General features: G+C 38.7%; 1 protein-coding gene across 1 annotated transcript; it reads left to right on the top strand.

Moving 5' to 3' along the window:
• The first annotated feature begins 261 nt into the window (after positions 1 to 261).
• On the top strand, positions 262 to 14,332 carry LOC139751083 (probable glutamate receptor). The gene is made up of 16 exons (XM_071666187.1): positions 262 to 304; positions 647 to 839; positions 2,110 to 2,210; positions 3,340 to 3,518; positions 3,741 to 3,842; positions 4,262 to 4,338; positions 4,997 to 5,236; positions 5,478 to 5,605; positions 5,730 to 5,851; positions 6,044 to 6,269; positions 6,980 to 7,125; positions 7,460 to 7,558; positions 7,976 to 8,142; positions 9,580 to 9,716; positions 10,798 to 10,894; positions 11,706 to 14,332. The coding sequence occupies exons 1-16, from the start codon at positions 262 to 264 to the stop codon at positions 11,737 to 11,739; spliced, it is 2,091 nt and encodes a 696-aa protein (XP_071522288.1). The 3' UTR covers positions 11,740 to 14,332.
• Positions 14,333 to 15,406: the final 1,074 nt, after the last annotated feature.

Raw genomic sequence — 15,406 nt, forward strand, 5'->3', positions numbered from 1 at the left:
TTCAGTACTGTATAGATAGGTAATTTCACATTTCAGCAAGGGATGACGCACCTCCTTTACTGATAGTATTTCAGAATAAATAAATATATACTAGAATATGTAGACACGAACCAGTATTTATTTTTACAGACAATTGCACCACTGGACACAGAGACAAAATCCAAATAATAAAAGACGTTTGTATCTTCTTTTTTAGAACCAGATAAACTCAAAAGCTAATTCATTACTAACATTTCTTACTTGTGTATCTACTCAGGCAATATGTCGACCACCTACCGGCTACCACTCTACTTCTCCCACTTGGGTAAGTCCTATACCATCTGCCTATTTGAAAACAATTTCATAGTTAATAAATTGACACGCAAGATTCGATTTTGTATCATGAAACAACCAGAGCTACCGGTCTGACATAAGAAAACACGCACACTATCAACAAGTCCCAGCAATATATATTTCATCATGTTATGAATATTAAGCTGTTGATACAAATTGAATATTATATTAGCCAATACTACCGCTCCGTACGAACCAGTTCTGTTTCTAGAAAGTATCCGTCTTATATTCCACAACCAAATACACTTACGGCAGATCTAAGTCGCATGTAAATACAATGTGTTAGTATGATGATGAATTCCTCTGTTTAAAGCACGTCTGGCAATGGTGTTGTGTATGGCAGACAGTGCTGGGTCAAATGGGGACCCAGAATTCTCCCAGGTAATCGCAAGTACAAATGTCCTTTCACGCCTGCCCAACAATACACATGGATCTCCACACTTATTGGGGAATATAGTTCTACACAGACACCAACTGGTGCCACCTATCTTGTCTGCCAATCACAGGTAAGTGGATGAATGACGTTTCCATCGAGTCTGCAATATATATATATATATATATATATATATATATATATATATATATATATATATATATATATATATAATATATATATATATATATATATATATATATATATATATATATATTCTCTCTCTCTCTCTCTCTCTCTCTCTCTCTCTCTCTCTCTCTCTCTCTCTCTCTCGAGAATTAATTAAAGACTTACGAGTTATAAATGAAGCTCAAGAATATTAAGACATTGATAAGAATCATTATCTGGTCTGGTAATGAACGAAGGGATAATGAGAACATTCACCACTAATGGAAGAACAATAAATACTTGAAAAACAAACTAAACTACTGCATATCATATGGTCATCATCAAGACAAGGAGAGATTATAATGCTAGAAAAGGTTCAGAAATCATAAGAGTAAAATGATTGTGAAATATTTAAACTGATGTATCTTGTCCTTTTAAGACTGGTTTCACTAGGCATTTCGTCTATACGAGCTTGATTTGTAGCATTTATTTCGTCCATGTAAAGGATGGCGTCACTGATGAAAATTGTTTTGTTCATGTAGGTTTAACAGATGTATTTTGTGTGTGCATTTTGTTGCCTCGAGCATTTTGTCCATGTATATGTTGACTTATGAACATTTGTACTCCATCATCATGTTTGTTGGACTATTTATGAGTTGATGTTAGTAGGCAGGTTTGATGTCAAATATTCAACGATAATTGTGAAAGTACCTTTGATTTACCAGTAACAATAAAGGGCATCTTGCCCTGTTAAGATAATCAGTGAAAAATTCCCTTTTTAAGTATGTAATTTCCTTAGCTGACTTATTCACATTCAGGCCTCTATGTAACAAAAGTTTCTCATCTTGGTAGTTTCTCAGAGATTTCTTATCTTTAGTTGACGAGTATATAAGATTCACATCTTGGTAACAGAGAAACCGAATTTGTTAGTATAGAAACATTAAGTTTCTTGTCTTGGTAACTGATAAAAACCTATCGAACTTGTTAGTATAGAAACATTATGTTTCTTGTCTTGGTAACTAATAAAAACCTGTCTTGGTAACTGATAAAAACCTATCGAACTTGTTAGTATAGAAACATTAAGTTTCTTGTCTTGATAACTGATAAAAACCTAAATTCCTCTTCTATTTAGTCAACAGATATCTAATTTTCCCGTCGACGGTAGAAAGTGATATGATTTTCATTTTTTTTTTTTTTTCAAACATCCGAATTCCTCGTGTTGGTATATATGACAGCGCTGGGGAGGTGGCAGGACCAGCCGAGGCCATGGTGTCCCTCCTGAAGTATGCCGTCCCTGACACTAACCTCTACCTCCTTTATGATGATTCGCATGCAGGTCTGTGCCAAACGTAACCCACTGTTTTCTTAAGATTTTACCATTCTTTTCCAACGACTCGACCTAGTTTAACTTAAAATTATTTATCTACAATATATAGTGAATAATGACATTCCACCGAGGCCATTTACCTGTTATGAGTACGTCAGCTTAACCTAAGTTAGCAGGACATAGCCTACCTGCGCTTCTAACTTTTTATTTTCATCCACCCTGAAGCAGGTCAGCGTAGGAAAGGCTAGTCCAACTATTGTGAACTAATTTGAGAGTCGGTCGCCTCATTTATTACGTAATACGGTATACTTCATACAATATGACTGTCCTATTCACGTAATTTAGTACACAAATTTATTAAATTAAAATTCTGGCTCACAGGCTGAGTAGATACTACTTCATCGATTGTGGTATAGTTTAGATCAACTAATCTGGTGTCTAGTTGTTTCAGGATGCAAAATTAAATCGATTTTTTTAAAGGCCTAATAACACACTCTGATGTGATAACAACTAAGTGTCTGTATGTCATACTTTACGGTTAAATTTGACGGTTTAATTCTGAATTCATGTATGAAAAACCTCTGATGTTGACTGGTATATAATGTTACGAGAATTAAACATTCGCAAAGAAAAATGTAAAATAGGATGATGGACAACTTTAGTAACAGACTCTGTCGTCATCAACAATGTCAGATAGTGTCATTAGGTCATAATGATTACGTTAACGATAGGCTAAACAAGCCGTGCAGTAGTTAGCTGAACTGGCTGCAATTTTCATAAGCTGGGTCCAAATCCTAGAAAGAGCAGTGATTTTAAATGAGCAGTAAAGTAATTCCAAACTTTAGAGTGTAGTATTGAAACCTCCTCGAGCTAAAGCTAATTAATCGCTAGCGATATTTTGCCATCAGATATTCATTATGTAGGTCGCTTTTATCTAGCATTCCAGTGCTAGAGAATGAATCTGAGGTACCAATATATTAGAATGTTGTGAAAAGTCGATATGATGGGATATTCTTTTCCCTTTTTTTATTTTTTGCTTTTTCGAAACTGAAACTAACACCCATTCGTGACCATTGCAAAAGCTAGAACGACAAATGGTGAGCAATGTCACTCTAAAGACCAGTAATCAACCTTGCAGGCGTGAACGATTTTCTGCGTCGTCACCAGAAAGGCGAGGAGAGATCGACCACGGTACTGAGGTACTCTGACAACCTGATACCCCTGCAGGAGGTGCTGACGAGGCCCCCATCCCACACAGGAACCAGACACATCTTGCTCCTCTGCTCTATCAGGCATACCCAGCAAATCTTCCAATATGTAAGGCCTAAAGGTGGTCTTTAGGAGCTAGACTCTCAACGGACCAGTTCCTACAAAGGATTCATAACTCCTGTACTATGTAATGTATTTGTTAGCCTAATTTTCACTTGCACATTAACATGGGTTATATGGGAATACCCCCGACCGTACAATATTTGCACATGCATACCTAACTCCGTGGCAGCAGGGTCTCACCTCCCAAACCTGCACTCCCTCCAACAGGTGAGCAAGCACAACTTAGAGTCTGCTAGGGTATGGTGGCTGACAGTGGTGGACGGAGATGCCTGGCGACCCTTGCAGCGCCTACTTCGGGAGGGGACGCAGGTCAGTCTTCTCTTGCATCCTTCCTTTCCATGAAGGTTTTCGTCACTATAACAAAGGATAGTTTAAACAACAATTACCAGGCTAGCATTCGTTTTCCCAATCAACAAAGTAAATCTATCATTTTAATAACACCCAAACAGATAACCCATTTTTTCTTTAAAGTACTAAAGGGTAGTAAACATTACCGTACACGTTTACACGAAAAATCAAACTAGTCAAGAATGCCTAAGAATTTAGTGTCATTATATTTGAAAATAATACTTCCTTGTCATAAAAAATACGCTTATACAGACAAAGAGATGAGACCCCACGAGTGTAACCTCTGTTCATGAGTTGCACTAATACGTTTTTGACATGGCCGCACATACACAGTAACTTAAGAAGGCTCATCCTTACAACGATATTGTTGTGTGGTGCAGGTGACGCTGGCCGTGAGGACCTCTCTCACCACCTATCGCCTCTTGACTTCCACAGTGGCCTCAGATGGACTCCCAAGGTGAGGCCTGCCCTCTCTCCCACCGCCACCTTTCCCCACACCTCGACTGCAGGGCGCTCGCCGTTGCACAGGTTTAGGTCCCAGCCTCCTGGTGGAAGATGTCCATTTAAACATTTCCTGCCACTAAAAGTTAACTGTATTTGAGACGCCTGTCATCGTCATTTATCAGGATTACACAAATGTAAAAGATTTATGCTTCTAGATTTATACAATGATTAATAAGTTTGGATTTATTGGGATATTTACACTAGAGATCATACATGCTCGAGGAAAAGTGATAAAGTGGCAGGAGATTTTAAACCTTTATATATAAAGATCATAAAGATATATAAAAATCTATAATGTTATATAAGCGAGCGCCATGTACCTCGGAATGTATGAATATTATTCATTCAGTTTATGAAAATTATCAGTAGTATATAGAGGGCGTGCTCTTAATGTATTGACCCATGTTGGTTGAACTGCTGGGAGAAACCATGGAAATGTTTAGTACATTTAGTACATTACACATACCAACTACAAAATGGATGTGAGCGAATAGACAAGATTGAAATAAAAAAGAAAGATATTTTAGTTTATTTTCATACATTGAATTCGCCGCGTCGCTAAAATTTACAATTAATGACATTCATAATTGGCCCTTCAAACTCTCCTCCAGGTTCACACTCGTTGGAACGTGGCAACTACACCCTTACGGACCTGTAGGGCAAATGAATCAGCCGCTCGTGCCGGACTTGTACAAGCGGTATGAGAACTTAGAGGGACGGGAAATCGTGGTGGCAGCCAATGACAACTTACCGTTCATAGGCCTCAGGAAGCTTGACGACGGACGCCTGGTAGCACACTCGGGTATAGACGTGGAGATTCTGAATACTCTCAGCCAGTTCCTGAACTTCACGTGAGTGATGTGAGAGATGGGTAACGCTGGAAGAAAGACGAGGAATGAGAGAAAAGCTTTTAATATTCATATGGTTAAGAGTACTCAAGAGTTTTTTCTAACATAAGGATTCATCGCCGTAAAAGATAAGGATTGACAGAGGAGGGATTAAGGGTACCTCAATATAAAAGGTTGAAATGGACACATGTAGGGATTTGGAGACATGAAATACAGAGAGGAAATCAAATGCATATTATTGTAGGTACCGCGTGGTGTCACCCCCAGACGGCCAGTGGGGTGGCCTGCTCCCAGATGGCACCATCTCTGGCATGATAGGCCAGGTGGCTCGCAGGGAGGTGCACATAGCCATCTGTGAAATCACAATCACCGGTAAGGAGCCACATATAGCTTTAATTATAACACAAGTACGTAGATGATACTATACATATGAATGTTGTACCATATCACTAGCGGTATTTCATGCGTGTGTCACGAGAGGTGTGGTTTGTGGTAGGAAGTCGAGAGATGGTGGTGGACTTCACGACACCATACTACCTGGAGTCCGTGGCGCTGGTGTCTCGGGCGCCCGCCGAAAGGAACAGGGCCTTCGCGGTCTTCTCCCCTTTCACCAAACAGGTGGGTGTTGAGGACAGAGATGGGGAGAAAACCACGATACATATGTATAGAATGGAAAGGAAACTGTAGGACAAGTAGAGTAGGTCGCCTCTTCATGTGGCTGAACTATGTTATTCGTGTGTTTGTTGAAAATATTCTTGCTTGCGAGATTCACAAACTGAGTAAATGCAAGACCGTGGTGCACCTACCTAGGTGTGGCTAGGCATCGCCGTGTCCACGTTGGCCATAGGTCCCATCTTAGCCGCGTTGACCAAGATGATGGCGCAGTACGTCACATGGCCGCCACTCCATCAGACGAGCGATTACTCCTTCAACATGTACCGCAGCCTAGTTGTGCAAAGCAACCTGATCGTCTCCCGAAATTGGCCTATCAGATTCGTCTTTTTCTTCTGGTATCTCTTCTGCTTCTGCATATATGGTAAGAATGTATTGCAGCATTTCTTGATCTCGGTACTAAATGTACCATATAGGGGTTAGAGGCTCCTGGAAGTAACTGAGAGGAATATGAAGTACAGTGAAAGGAAATCAAGTAACAAAGTTGGAATTGGGAGTAGCAGAGAGGGGAAAGGAGTTTGACAGAGGGAGAAGTGGAAGCAATAGGGAGAAAGTTGAAGGTACCTTTAACTTAGATGTTAATGAATTGGCAAAGAAGTGGAATTTCAGAGAAGAAAAGGAAGCAGAGATTATGTAGCAGAGAACAATGTAAAGCTACCGAAGGGGAAATTAGAGAAGCCCAAAGGAAAGTGTAGTGCCTGTGGTGTGAACTGGAAGCGGTATATACGGAAGTGGGTTTAGTGGATAAGTGTGTAGTTGTGGAAATGACCACCATGGGGAAAATCTGTGCTAGAATACCATAGGGAGTACAGAACACTAATGGGAAAAATGAGTACTGAAAGGAAAGGGTGAACATCAGAGGGGAAAGTCCCATGGGGGTAATGTGAACTAGGGGGAAAGTGAGTACCAGAGGAGGAAGTGAATACCTGAGGAAAGATGAGTCATGGGTAGCAATACTAAAGACTACAGTGACGTTAATCTACTAACATCCCTTGTTCAGCAGCACTAGTACCCGTGGTCCCATTGCACTAGTACACCCTGGACCTGCGGCACTAACATCCCCTGGTCCCACAGCCATGTACTCAGGGACGCTGACGGCAGTTCTGGCTTTGCCAGCATTTGAGAAGCCCATCGATGGGTTGGCGGACCTGCCTGAGGCAGCTGACCACGGCTTCACCCTTGGCGTCGTCAGAGATTCCAGCATTGAATTCATCTTCAAGGTACTGTACATCACACTCAGATGATCACGCCCTTGTTCCGTTAAGTTTCATCTCAATGACATCTTTGTCTCAACTCCACACTTCTGTCTAGTTCTCACGTTATTTGAATTGGGTTCTTCAGTTTTTTATAAGGAAACTAATCTGCAATCATGTAACCTTTAGTCTGACAGTGTTGATCCATAATACCATTTTCCTTATTATTTATCTTTCAGTTTTCTCTTTGTTTTAAATCTCTTTACCTCTGTTTCTCTTACCCTTTTCATGTTCTGCCTACCCATATTATGTTTAGCCATTGTGTCTGCAAGGTCACTAATCATTTTACTTACCATTGTAGGAAGCTCAGACAGGAATCTACAAGAAGGTCTGGAGTCTGTTCAACCATGAGGATCGATCACAGAGTTTCTTCAAATACCCTGACCAGGGGTTTGAGAAGGTATGTTATGAAGACAAACATGACACCTCTGCAGCAACATTAATTAGTTTCATCATGAACCTATCACAACAGCTCTACCGCTAGACTAGTCATATCTCTTATTTAAAACAAGGTGACAAGTTTGCTTTAACACCAGTCTGCTCTACCCTTAAGATACTGACAATGAAATAGTCCTTCCATAACAGTTGCCTCTGCCACAAAACTACCATAACACATGTGTACCATAACAATTCCATGAACAAGTAATTGGAAAAGATGTTTTATACATGAAAAATGTTTATACAATAATAATGAGTTTCATGATTAACAATTGGAGAGCGACAATAATGTTTCAAATTAACTAGGAAACAGTTTCTACTGTTTAGAACTATGAAAACATCAGATGGCCAAAGGATGATCTGGGTAGATGCTTTCCAGATCACGGAGAAGAAGTTTGTGTTCTTAAATCCGCAGCTGAGCTCAGAGCTGCGAGCCACACAGCGAGGAAGAGAGAACTATTACTTTTCTAGAGAGACCTTCTATCCGCAAGGATATGGTGTTGCCTGCAACAGAGGTGCTCCCTTCCTTCCCAAGTTGAACCAAATGTGAGTGCAACAAATGTCAAGATACTTAGGAAAGCAGGTGCAGAGAATTAAGGTTACCTCTCTGAAGAGAGCATATGAGATGTCTCAAGCTTTCATGGTTATTACATTAATTTTACCAGTTAACAACAAATTTCTATTGCAGAGTATTTGTCCCCTCCACAGTAATATCATGAAAAAATGGTCTCACCTGCACACATCCACTCCCTAGCTGTCATGTATAATATCCTGAAAACAGAGCCTACCATCCACAGCCGTCTTGTTGGTGTATCCGTGGTTACTTCGACTCCATCAAATGCTCTAGTTTAGCCCATTAACAGCAATTGACCCAAAAAAACACATTACTTCAGCTCCTATCCAAGACACACCTCTTGTCCTTCCGAATGTTCAGGCTCCAGAACCCAAGGCCTCCTTTGCTACTTCCTTCCATCCCTCTTCAGTACTCCCCCTCAATTGCTCTTCACTTTTAATACATAGATCTGCTTTGTTATTCTCTTTACTCATTTCCTCTCTGCCAAAAGTATTTCAGAACACCTTGGTTTTCTATATCAGTCAGACTGTGCTTACACCATTCTCTGACAAAGTTAAACTACCAAACACCACACATCCTCAGGCATTTCCTTTCCAGTGTATTCATCTTCACTTTGTTTGCATATGAGGGTTAAGACCTCTACCTTTAAGATCCCTTTTTAAGGAGCTTCCACAGTACCCAGGAAGCCAGCCATGTCTATGTGGCAGAATTATGGGTAAAAAAGTGTAGTAATATTTTGGAGGTGTCTCTGCAGGGTGTGCACAGTACAATTGAAGAATAAGTGCATAGTATCATCAGAATGGAAGCTGCATCTCAAGCATGAGGAGTCTTATGATATCTTGAAGCAGTGTTTATATTCATGGAGACATGGGTAGTGTCAAGAACATAGATAAGAAAGGGTAACTCATACATACCAGGGAAGTGGAGTTCCAGGTTTTGTAAGATTGGTGGAGTGGTTCTTTAAAAATGGGTCGGGAAGACATTTTTTTAGTACTTGTTGGATCATTTCAGTGCGTCATGTTAGTGTTGTATATGTTAGAGGAGAGGTAATGTGTGTTTAGTTCCTTGAAGTTTGAAGTAGGAGTTTGTGGTTAGTTATGGAATGATTTGGGCGGGAAGTCACTTTCTGTCGTCAAAAACTACTGATAGGCCCTGCCTACCCAAGGTGGCACCGAAATGACTGGTTGCAGCAATGCCAAGAGGAACTACCAGCTGACATGTAATAACATTGTAGGCAAAGTTTTTTAACTATACAGTTGTATAACTTGGAATAGACTTTGCTCTTTTCCACACCCAAATCCAACCCCCACCATCACTTCCTTAAAGAAGAGAGCTGACTTTCCACTGTCACCTCTCTCAGCACAATCACATCTGACAACTATAGCTTAGTTTGGTTTGCATTTTTCCAGGCTGGCATATATGATGGAGGCAGGACTCATACTGCAGTGGAGGGTGCACCAGATCATGAAAGCCTCAGAAAACTCTCCCAGAGGGGATTCAAAGGCAAGCAGGTCTTCAGCCATAACTTTAAAGCACCTGCAGGCAAGTGGGACCTCTTAGTCTTTGTTTGCTTATGTGAACGTTTGCTGTCTTTTTTGGTGTGGCCTTTTCAGTTCTGTCATGTAAATTTGTTATGTCTGTGGCCTACATAATTTTCATATTCATCAAATTCCCCTGTTCCTTTCAAGAATCACCACTTGTTATGAACATTACTAGTTCATCCTTGTTTTTTCTGCTATTACAGAACTAATAATATCTATCTGCTGTTAACACTTAAAGGGCCCAGCCATCATCAAAATGTGAACCCAGGACACAGTTGGTGGTGGTGACTGGCCCAAAATATGTTACAAATAGTCTTAACTCTTAGGATTTTCATACACAAACTTTTTCATTGCACCAAGGCATGATCATAGCTGGATATAAGTACAGTGCGCTGAGCTACGAGTGCATCTCTAAGCCTTCACATGATCATTTCAATTTGCAGCTGATGTATAATTCCATATCTTATTCATAGATATCACTAGCAACCTAAAACAACTCAACTGGAAACAACATAAAGCGTCACAGTCACCCACACTTTGTTAAAGAAAGTGCAACCATTTTATCTTGGTAGGAAGCTAGATTTATGCAGCAACTTTTGTAGACAGTGATACAATAAACAAAAAAGTCTCTTGTATCATTTTTTTTTTTTTTTTGATGAAAATAAGGTTATTTTTCAATTATTCATAAAAATAATGTTTAGTCTGTGTAAGGCACCACTGTGAAGCACTTAAACAAGACTCTGAGTGGGTGGGAAAGACATCTGATTTGACATGTTGAAAAGGTTACTTTGAGTCTGGTTATTTTTCCTTAATTATGCTTGTAAATCACTTCCATACCATGCTATAGTCAATATGACAATTTGCAAGTTATTCACTTTGAATTATCTGTATGCTTTCTACCTTTTACCTCACTAATCTGAGAGTTTCTGATATCATTGAATTTCACAAACAGCCATGAATGTACCCAGTGTTCTGTTACTGCTTAAACTCCTTTGTATGCAACAGTGTAAGATACAGCATAAGTTTTAAAGATTGTTCATTACATTAATCATACTATAAATAATGCATGTTGTTTGACACAGGCAGCGTTCTTCGTTCTGGTTTTGGGCTTTCTATTGGCAGTAATCATGTTGGGGGTAGAGGTAATCACCATCAAACTGTGGTTATCAAAAGCAGCTGATAGGTGAGTGGGTCATCGGCTGACTACAAGTTTTTCTAGTTCAACCCTATCGACAGGCAAGTGGACCAAATGTTATTTGCATGTTGTGGTTGTTCAGTGACAAGAATGCATGGCAGGATACTGACTTCTGTACAACATGAAATAGTTGTCATGGAGAGGAGCAATGTAGCTTTAAGAGTGGTAAAGGTTGTCTAGACCAAGTGTTTGCTTTGAAGAATCTTTGAGAAATATTAAAAGAGAATGATTTATATAGGGGGCATTTATGGATCTGGCAATAGCATATTATAGGGTTGACAGAAATGCTTTGAAGAAGGTACTATGATATGGTATGGGAAGAAAGCTACTAGAAGTAATGGATTCTTATCAAGAATGTAGGGCGTTTACGTGAGTAGGAAGAAAGAAGGGTGAGTGGTTCTGGGTGAAGATGGATCTGCATCAAGGATGTAATATGTCCCCACATAAATTTATGTTATAATCATCATGTCTGTTGTGAACTAAAAGATGCATTCTTTTGCCATCTGTGGCGGCTAACTGTGAATGCATCCTGAACCAAAATGGTTTAATTAGAAAACAACTGTTCATTATCAAGTGAAATGCTGCTGTACTTTTTTATTTCATGCAAAAACATTGTTCCAAACACATCTTTAACTCTGTAATATTTACTGATACTCTGTAGTACAGATATACATCACATATTGTGAAATTCCACTTGATATGTTTTTTATCCGATTTTAAAAATTACTGTACTTCTCATATGCATTTAAAAACTCATTCTTCATATTGGCTGTGTATTGAGGTAAAGCTTTTGTTTCAGTTTTTCGATGGAACAAATTTGTCCGACCATCTAGTTGGTGCTGATGCTGGTGGGGACCCTCCCTTTCAGCTGGTGGCTAAGAGACTCCCTTCAACAAAGGCCACACATTCCAAAAATTATCATAATCATTGGTTTGATTTATGAGCACCTTCAACTAAAATTCTGAGCCTGGGATGACCCTTGGTCAGTGTTGTGCCTAAGCTTAAAGATGGGGCTTACAGAAAATGGATGTGTTTAAGACTGAATATCTATTATATTTGCACATTAGTTCCCTGCATTAAGGGTCACACAGTACTTCAGCTTCTGTGGACATTATGGTTAATAGATTTTTGATGAGTAAAGTATTTTTTCATGTGGAGTCTGGTCACTCCTCACTGTACCATATTTTCCTCTTAATGGTGGCTATGGTGCAAGGATTAGCTCAGGTTAGCATAGTCTATATTGGATGAAAATATTTTATCAAAATGATTCAATTTATTACTGTGGTAAGACCAAAGGATGCCAACATATCAAAGATTATTTTTGTTCATGTGAAAAGAAGAATATGTAAACTTATATTTCTATCCCGTAGTAAAAGAGGATGAAAAGATTAAGTAGGTTCATGTTCAACCTTTCATCGTGCATTCTTCCTGAAAAGCTAGTTCCCCCATGTTTAGGGAAAAAAGAATATACTCCCCTACAGAATAGCCCCATATCATATGTTATTAAAGAAAATTTCCTAAAAAGTAATATCTTTTCTCCATATGGGCATGGAAGGGCGATGAATTGATAGCCCTGACAGTGGCATAGATTATTATGTAATTATACGATTATGGTTTTCTAGATGTGATTTCAATCTACACATTCCTGAGCTATACAATTTATGGCCTTTTTTTCTTTTACAAGGTACGAACTCATACAACCCATACATAACCTTACTTTCATACAAAATTCAAACAACAGTACAAGAAATATTGTTTTCTACTGTAGAATTGTTTAGTATTGACTCTTGTCATTTCATGTGTGGCGGGGTGGCAACAGGAATGAATAAAGGCAGCAAGTATGAATTATGTACATGTGTATATATATGTCTGTGTATGTATATATATATATGTATACATTGAAATGTATAGGTATGTGTATGTGTGTGTGTGGACGTATGTATATACATGCATATGTGGGTGGGTTGGGCCATTCTTTCGTCTGTTTTCTTGCGCTACCTCGCTAACACCGGAGACAGCGGCAAAGTATAAATAAATAAATATATTGATTCTGTACATCATACTTCCTGAAATAATGACTTGCACTTACCCATGAAACTTTAAACTATTATTTGATATCTTTTTTAGTCATGGCTTTAAAGTTCTTAGTAACATCTGTAGATAATATGCTGAATCATACATAAATGAAAATTTAAATGAATGAGGGCCCGAGTGTTGAGAGTCATGATAATGGCACAGTGCACTGTACTATGCATAGCAACATTAGCAGCATGGTGCAATGAAAAGGTTAAGAATATATGAGGCAGTAATGAAAATGGATTGAATTTGTTGAACAGAAATAAGAATGATGCCTTCCACAATTATGTAATTCAACTGAGCTTAAACCTTCTAAATTTGGTGTATCAGCTGTATTGGAAATATTTTATGGTACTTCCCCCATTAAAATGGTATTTGTAATACCTAACAAACACTTACTATCTTTTAACAGGTTTTCACCATTCAGGTATTATAGAAAAAAACAGTAGTACAGGGTAAACCATATATGCACAAATTTGGTTCTCATAAAGTCAGTATAACCAAGGGAGGCCACTTTAAATATATTTCTCTTCCTCTTCAAGGCTCAGTTACTTGGTCCTCATGCTACCTCATTTAGGTGGGACATGGCAAGTTGATATCAAAAAGACAAAAACATATATATATGTAATTTTTTCTCATATATGTTCACCGTTTCCTACCTTGGTGGAGTAATATCAAGAACAAACAACCGAGTCTTTGAGGAATAACCCTCTCTGCTCCTTCATTTAGGGGCAAGCAGTTACCTTTGGCAAGACAGTATTCTCAGTGGATGGAATCAAGCACAGCTTTCTGATGGACCTTCTCCCTCTAAAGAAGTCCATCACTTCCTTGCTCCTGCATGAAGTGTAGTCTCAAAGCCTCATGAGCCCTATAAAAGGGGTCCTAGAATTGAGAAGCAGTAGTAGTAATGATAATAATAATAATAATAATAATAATAATAATAATAATAATAATAATATAATAATAATAATCATAATAATAATATTAATTTATAGATTTATTATACTTAATCGCCGTCTCCCACATTAGTGAGGTAGCACAAAGAAACAGACAAAAGAATGGCCCAACCCACCCACATACACATGTATATGCATAAACACCCACACACACACATATACATACCTATACATTTCAACATATACATACATTTACAGACATATATATATATATATATATATATACACATGTACATATTCATATTTGCTTTCTTCAACCATTCCCGTCACCAACCCGCCACATATGAAATAGCATGCAAACACACACACCCATGAGGTAGCACTAGGAAAAGACAACAAAGGCCACATTCATTCACACTCAGTCTCTAGCTGTCTATGTGTAATGCACTGAAACCACAACTCCCTTTCCACATCCAGGCCCCACAAAACTTTCCATGCTTTACCCCAGATGATTCATATGCCCTGGTTTCAATCTATTGACAGCACGTCGACCCTGGTATACCACATCGTTTCATTTCACTCTACTCCTTGCACTCCTTTCACCCTCCTGTATGTTCAGGCTTCGATCACTCAAAATCTTTTTCACTCCATCCTTCCAATTCCAATTTGGTCTCCCACTTCTCCTCGTTCCCTCTAACTCTGACACATATATCCTCTTTTGTCAATCTTTCCTCACTCATTCTTCCCATGTGTCCCAACCATTTCAACACAACCTCTTCTGCTTTCTCAACTACACTCTTTTTATTACCACACATCTCTTACCCTTTCATTACTTACTCGATCAAACTGGTCCAGAGATAATGTGTAGGTTTTGTGATATTAAGTTAGGTAAATATATATATGTGCATTTTCTCTTCCCTTCCCTCAAAACAATCACCTTATATCCCACTGTAACCCTTCCCCATAACAATCACTAGCTTATATCCTACTGTAAATCAAGCTTTAGTTACTGCTTTTAGTCATGCCCATAATTGTGGTTAAAATTGCTTTCCAGAACACTAATTCATTCTCCCTTTCCTAAGGTGGCAACAAAACTCTTGCACCACCATTTCTCAAAAATCTGTCCCTAACCAAATCATATGAATGGTAATGATTCATAGCTTTTCTTACTTTTCTCTAACAAGTCTCTCTCATGTGGCTACTTGTACCACTTTTTCCTCCATTTGAAAAAATGTTGTGCCCTTACTGTCAACATCTGAATCTTTAATATTAAGTAATTATACATCACCAGGACCTCTTTTATGGGGTTTCTGCAGCTTTAAGGCTGCAACCACCCAGGAGCAGGAAAATAATACACTACTTTGAAGTGAGAAATTCCTTAATATGGCTGTAATCCTTTTGAACCACTGACATTGATGAAATCTCACCAAAGGTGACTGTTCACTTGCAGTTAACATGTATTGAAGTCCAATTATACGACCACTCTAATACATATTAAAGTCCCTAATTTGATAAAAGAAAAACAAGG

This window comes from Panulirus ornatus, chromosome 11 (assembly GCF_036320965.1).
Source record: "Panulirus ornatus isolate Po-2019 chromosome 11, ASM3632096v1, whole genome shotgun sequence".
Classification (NCBI taxonomy): domain Eukaryota; kingdom Metazoa; phylum Arthropoda; class Malacostraca; order Decapoda; family Palinuridae; genus Panulirus; species Panulirus ornatus.